Below are 7,276 nucleotides of genomic sequence, written 5' to 3' on the forward strand. Positions count from 1 at the left end.
CTAATCCGCATGTCCTTGTCACTCACCCAACCTGTCAAAAGTTTCATCCGTCCACAACGTCCAAAGTTTCATCCGAATCTGTTCACAACTTGATATCGTTTTTTGCCCTCAATGGTGTAGAATCGCTTACATTCTCAGATCCAGATCTTCACCTAAATCTAATCATTTCGTCCAGTTCACATACCAAACTGTCCACCAAATTTAGTCAATCCGTCCACAACTATTTGAGATATCCTGTTCACAGACAGACAAGACATACAAAAAGGGGTGAAAACACAACTTCCATCCACCTTTGGTGGCAGAGGTAATTATCGAAAAAAAATAAAATGGAAACCTTTTCATCAGATCAGTGATTTCACTCTCACCGTGATCACTTTAAAGCCTCTTGCTGGCATGTAGAAAAGTGTATAAATACTGTACGTGTAAAATCTTTAAAATCACACAGTGAAACATTTTATGTTCAAAATTAAAAATTCCTTTATTTTCAATTTACAAAATTGCACTTTTGTACAGCCGAGAAAGCAAAGGCCAATAAACAGCGAGAACTACCAAAAAGAGACCAGATCACTCAACATCCCAAGGATTGCACCATGAATCGGTCACCAAGTAATCCGACACCAAACTACCTGATCAAGTAATTTGAGATATTTGAACTTTGTGCCAACTTTCCCCACCAACGCACAAGATGCACCAGCGAGAAAATGCTTCGTTTGGGATATACTGTAATACTTTCATGAGGCCACCCATATATAACATAAGCACCAAGGTTGGGGTGGAAGGAGGGGTAAATTATAGGGGAATAAAATGGAGAAAAGGAAAATAAGGTAATTAGGGTAAGGGGGAGGAGGAAATCGAAATCTACAATTTTGCATACGTAAATAGATAGCCTCAAATTCCCAAAATTCACTGGCGGTATAAAAAAAATGTTTTTTCTTTTTGTTCATTTTATATCTTAAGGTCCTCTTAGTAATCAAAAGATTTGCACAAAACCGTTTCAAAACCACAACACACCTCTGTGCCACAACTCATAACAAAGGCATCCATTCTATACAAAGTTGTTTCAAGTATGGCTCTCCCAGAATATCTTTACATGAAAAACATCACACAAAGTTCGATGAACAGACAAAATTATTCACATTACCTTTACAAATTACAGCTGTTTGCATAAAGCTCTGCCCCTCCAGAAATATATATATAAAAAAAAAATATTCCAGATTGTTCCCAAAACACCAAAAACATGATGTAATACAAGCAATATGGCTGAATTCCACCAGCTGCCCAATGATAAACAGTTACTGCATTTTGTTTACAGGATATGATCTGTACAAATGAAAACTTCAGTGTTCTTGAACGTGATAACCAAAATAATTCATGTTAATACTTCGGCAATGCTTTAACATGGAAGCAGCTTGAATGCGGTGAAAAAGAGGTGCAGGCAATTCCACCTCCTCCTCCCACACCCACAAAAAACCCCCAAACAGTTCTCGTAAAGGAGGAGGGGCATAAATAAATGTAGATGGACCATTGAGAGATATTCTCAAGATAGGTGGCTTGTTCAGAGACTTTGGTGCCTCGTTTCATCCTCTAAGCGTAGTTTCGGCTTCATTGGTATCTCCGCTTCTGAATCCTTCCCATTGCTGGAAACAACAAGTAATGAGACAATGACGATGACTAGAATGACAAAACACACCTAGTCTGTTCCCGAAGGGATGAGGGTATTTATTTATATACATTTTTTTTTTTTTTTTTTTCCGGTCAGTATATGTGCTCGCGTTTGTATGCATACACAGGCAGACTAATAGAAACACCTTAGGGCGACCTACTTTAATTTTGCACCCCCAACAGTTCGACAAAGTAATAATTTATGTTACTGATGACATTCGTACTTCGCATTTACAACAAATTGATTATTAAAAATATTCATACGTACACAGACTTGGCATTTAATATGGAATATTTTTTTGTGGGGGTGAACTTGCTTTTCAAGATGACTTGGAACCAAAAGTTCATTGGAATTATGTTGAAATTATTCTAGATTTTGTTAATGTGACCTTTAAAAGAAACAAAACCACATTTGACATTTCGAAGCAAATAAATTGATCCTTGAAAGTGATGTAAACCGATATCGAACTCAATTCATGGACAGTACTGTATTAAATTTCTGTACGTTTTCCAGAAGTAGCTCTATTTTGCACATTAGCCAAAAAAAAATTCAACAAAAACAAAAGCTAAATTATGACTGGGATTACGGACAGTAAAATTACAGTTCAGTACTTCATGTAACCCCCACGAGCATTCAGGAGAGCACACACAGGTCGAGGCATGCTGTTCACGAGATTTGCCAAGGTTTGGACAGGAATCGCTTGCCATGCAGTGACAATAGTCTGCTGCAATTCACGCACAGAGGTCGGCTGCTGGTCCAAGTTGTCGATTCGACGCGTTAATTCTGCCCACAAGTTCTCTATCGGATTCATATCCGGGGACATGGCAGGCCACTCCATATGCTCTACACCACGGTCAGCAAGAAAGTGTTGGATCATGCGAACACGATGAGGCCGTGCATTGTCATCTTGGAAGACAAAGTTTCCTCGAAAGGCTGCACGAGCAAATGGAAGCAATGTTTCTTCCAGAATGACCCTGTACTTGAACTGGTTCAGGTTTCCATTCAGAACAACCAGGTCAGTTTTGCCCCCTGCATGAAAAGCAGCCCAAACAGTCAGCCCACCACCTCCAGCTTGGACTCTTGGCACTATACAATCTTCGTTGTGGGCTTCATGCACTTGTCTGCGCACTCGGACGTGGCCATCTTGACGATAGACCAGAAATCTAGACGTCACTGAAGGTCACGTGATTCCAGTGTCCTGGCTGCCATTGACGGTGCTCTCTGGCCCACTGCAATCGGCGCTGGCTGTGTTGTCTGGTCAGGCGTGGCTTTCTCAGGGGACGCCTGGCACGATAGCCTGCTTGAACCAGTCGTTGGTTGACTAGCCTTCTGGATATAGGCACATTTGTCAGTTGCTGCCACTCAGCCCTAAGCCGATTAGCTGACTTGGTACGGCCATTGCAGACCAACCGGTGCAGCTGGCGATCATCTCTCCTTGTGGTTCTGCGTGGACGTCCTGGCCTCGGTATTGGAGTAGGGACACCCCTCTGAGCATTTCGTTTCAGGATCTTTGACACCTGACCTCGAGTGATGCCATACTGCTGAGCAATAGCACGCTGTTTCATACCAGAATTTCGTAAAGCCACCACTCCATGACAAACAGCATTGTCAAGTTGATGGACCATCTCCAGAGGAAGCGGCAATAACTTTTGTAGACATGCAGCAGTTGTTTTCCACCAATACAGAACGCAACAACCCTTATATACCTGATTGTGAAGCCAATCGTCAAATGTACCTGTCCTTACATTTTGTCACGCCACCTGTGATATAATCCTGTTATTGACTTCTTGCTGCGAAAGACAATCAGTGACATGGTTCCTTGAACAAAGACATCAACGAAGGGTAAAAGAAACTCACCAGATTGATATACTGAGTTAAGAAAGTAAACCCAAGTCAAGAAAAAAAAAATTCCATATTAAATGCGAAGTCTGTATATTCGGAGTGCATCATGCCTGCGGCAGAGTGGCGACCCGTCCAGGATTGTAACCGAAGCCATGAAACTACTGCGGCAGTTCATTGGACGTTCTGTATAAAGCATGGTGCAACAACAACCACAATAACTAGCCTGGTGTTGGCTTAACGGTTAACGTGGCTGGCTTGAGATCTTAGGGTCCCGAGATCAAGCCCATCGTGCCATTGAAATAACACCAGGTAGGTTGACTCAGCCTGTCATCCTTCCGAGGTCGGCAAATTGAGTACCAGCTTGCTGGGATGAATGATCACGGTGTGTACCCCAATTTATAATAGGTACACCGTATCCCTGCACATCGTAAGAGCGTGACCAAGGGTTGGCGTCAGGAAGGGCATCCGGCCATAAAAACATTGCCTCAAACAGGGAACCATGATTGTCATGGGGCCCGCAAGGCTAACCCCCGCTTTAGCGGGGAAAAATGGCCTTAAAACGATCATTCATTCATTCATTCATATTCATTGAGTGACAGACACAGCAGAGCAATGTGTGACGATTGAATCAAAATTTGATGCATGCATTTTGCTCTTCAATCATGTTCCGCTCCGACACCGCTCAACATTTTTTGTAGATAAACCCTCTACCCCTCCATCCCACTGAAGTATGGTTTATGCAAATTATTGTAATTTCATAAAATTATGTGCTATAGTGTTGTTCAGCACATGCGAGCCAACATGGCACAACATGTTAGGTACCCGGTATAAATATCTATTTCTCATTCATGAAAGTTCAAGCTCACCTTTGAAGAGCAATCTTTCTGTGATCTTTTCCATTTTTTCTCTGAAAAATACATGAATGCAACATTCAAACACTCTCAATTTCTACTTATCACCACTACCATGAACACCCTATTGATTAGTGAAGTCTAAACTGACCACTGAAGCTCCTCACCTTTCGGGCAGCAAGAGCTGCAGCAATGAGGCACAGAACCACACCGAGGCCCAGAGCTACCCAGGCGGCCAATGATACGACGTGAGGCATCAAGACAAGGTTGGTGTAGATTCTGTCACGAAAACCTCCCGTCACGTCGCCTCCCTTTGAAGGGGGGCAGATACGGATGGTGAGACGGAAGCTCGATTACATCATATGGCCAAATAGAAAACGCAAAATAACGAAGACCTTTTCCAATCTAGCTTCCGTTCATACCTCCGAGAACCATAACAACGGCAGCAAAACTTTGGAGAACTTTTTCGTTACTCTGTGGAAGACAGCAGAAGAGGAATTATAGTGGTTAGCTGAGCCACAGGAAAAAAATAATAATAATAAAAACCAAGATGGCCAATGAATGCAATTTGGACATTACTTACGGAAAGTCTGACATGGACTCGATCAGAAGATTCACTTGAAACTTCATGTTCACGCTGAGGGGAACTCCTGTAAGCTGAAAAGGAATAAGCACCAATATCTCAGTAAATGGTTTTTGCAACGATGGTCAATTCGATACAAGTTCTGAGCCAGGTTCAAACCATATATCGTTATTAACTCAATTAATGTGTCTTCGACACAAAAAGTATGAAACTTTAAAAAGTATGCAAGGCAAATTGCAATAACACTTTGAACTACTTCTGACTATCAGCACAGTTATTTCAGACTCACTATGAAACTATAAACCACAGTCAGGCCTCAAGGAATTGGATTTTGACTCATGTCTAACACGAGATTCCATTTGCAACATCGCGGCTTCGTAAACATCCTTTAATTTTACAACAAGCGCATCATCCATGTAGTTGTACACAATACATAAGTGGCCAAACATTGAACCACTAATAACTTTTCTTCACAAAGTAAAATCTTTTTTTTTCATTCCTTCTCATTCTCAATCTCTCCTGCACATGTGATATGTAGATGGTCCGTTATCTCTCATCTCAGTCCAGGATTGGATCTCCATCACCTAAATTAATAGCCTGGTGTTGGCTTAACCGTTACGGTGGCTGGCTTAAGATCATAGGGTCTTTAGTTTTAGCCCGTCATGCCGTTAAACAACACCAGGTGGGTTGACTCAGCTCGTCATCCTTCCGAGGTCGGCAAAATGAGTACCAGCTTACTGGGAACAGGGGGCACTGCATCAGGGGCACAGCTGTGCTCCCAGAAATGATGCAACCAGCAGCCATAGGCTGCATACAAAATAATAACAATTGACCCAAATTAATTTTATTTGTAGATTTGTGTCATGCTGTCATTAATAGTCACTTACTTTTTCAATAATCTTGATTGCAAAATACGTGAGCCTCATATAATCCTCAGTAGAAAACCCAAAAAACCCAATTCCAAATTACAAGATTGACGATGGTCAATAGTTTAAGAGCAAAGTTATCAAATAGTAGTAATAAGCATGTTAAGGCATAGTTACCGGGTGGATTAATACTTCAGTGCCATGTTGGGCACGGTCAGGAGCAAGGCCCGACAGCTGCAAGCTGGGGTCACCATCCAGAAAGTGAGGCTGGGAGAGGTAGATTGGCACACCTGTACAATAAATAAAAAGGGTTTTGTTTTAGAAGTTTTAATTTAAAAAAAAAAAAGCAAGATATTACAATAAGTAAACATAGCATCATCCTACAATGGCCTACTCTAATGATACAATTAAAATAATATGTGAACATATCAATATTTTTAGGAACATATCAAGGAATAAAATACCACAAACTTTAGAAAAGCTGTCATTTGGAATGCAGCTGGTTTACCAAATCGTTTACTTCACAAAATGGGAAGAAAAGCGACGTTTTGGCAGCACCCAGAGCATCTTGCAACATGTTTGCGTTTGGACTTCCTAGAATGATGCTTTGTTTTCCCATTTGTTAAAGTTAAGCAAACCCAGCATTCTGTGCGTCACGTCCAATGACGAGCTCTTTTGCTGACCTTTTCGACACTTGCTGAGGCTGATCGTTCCAGACTTCAAACAGGGACAGTAAGCTTCATCCGCGGAAGGCGACGGCGAGGGTGAAGCTTCCGTGGGTAGAGGGTCGTGCTGAGATGGAGGGTAGAACGAATCAGGAGGTGGTGATGTAAAGAGGGACGGCGCAAACCGATACTTGTAGACCGTTATTCCATCGGTCACATTCTCGCCAACAAAATCCATCCAGAGAGATCTTGGAGTGAAACGGGAAGATTGATAAAGGGACTGTCATTGTGAGCAAAACAACAAAAAAAGCTTCAGAACATGAAAGATCCAATGGATGGTGACAGCAGTTAAACGAGGTACTGTACCACGATAACAAATTTAACTGAGCAAAAGCATGGTACACTGCAGTTTCTACAGTCTAGATAACACTGATTTAGAGCGAGTATGAAAGTGGTATGACACCTGACAAAAACTACCTGCAGGCATCTGGATTGAAGAAGGCAAGCGGACGATGAGCAGGCAGAAATGGAGGCCACAACTGCCCCACTGTCCCCAACATTTGGTTTGCAATCAAGGATTTCCAGTAAGTCACCTAGTCAAGAAAAATTAAACAAACAATATATCAAAACAATCACTTTTTCGCTTCATCTCTTCACCAAAAGCAGCCTGCACTACCCCAACTCTCATACTTCAATACCTGTCTCTTTCCATTCCACATGTCTATGCTGTGTGCTTTACTTGGATCATCTTCACCAGTGAAGATTGAGTATAATCCAGATAGAGAGTCGTTGTGCTGTTTAAGAAA

The 7,276-nt window shown here is 41.8% G+C and overlaps 1 protein-coding gene across 1 annotated transcript in view; it reads right to left on the reverse strand.

Annotated features, from left to right (window-relative positions):
• Positions 1-452: 452 nt before the first annotated feature.
• Positions 453-7,276, reverse strand: part of LOC137429730 (scavenger receptor class B member 1) — a 15,908-nt gene continuing 9,084 nt past the window's right edge. Inside the window, exons 5-13 of the mRNA XM_068119929.2 lie at positions 7,169-7,264; positions 6,948-7,063; positions 6,489-6,718; positions 5,983-6,095; positions 4,940-5,013; positions 4,779-4,830; positions 4,524-4,667; positions 4,372-4,412; positions 453-1,637 (exon numbers count right to left, since the gene is read on the reverse strand). Of these exons, the coding sequence (XP_067976030.2) occupies positions 1,556-1,637; positions 4,372-4,412; positions 4,524-4,667; positions 4,779-4,830; positions 4,940-5,013; positions 5,983-6,095; positions 6,489-6,718; positions 6,948-7,063; positions 7,169-7,264 (948 nt within the window). The 3' untranslated portion in view covers positions 453-1,555. The remainder of the gene's footprint in view (positions 1,638-4,371; positions 4,413-4,523; positions 4,668-4,778; positions 4,831-4,939; positions 5,014-5,982; positions 6,096-6,488; positions 6,719-6,947; positions 7,064-7,168; positions 7,265-7,276) is intronic.

Source organism: Myxine glutinosa, chromosome 6 (assembly GCF_964187855.1).
Source record: "Myxine glutinosa chromosome 6, kmMyxGlut1.1, whole genome shotgun sequence".
Taxonomy (NCBI): domain Eukaryota; kingdom Metazoa; phylum Chordata; class Myxini; order Myxiniformes; family Myxinidae; genus Myxine; species Myxine glutinosa.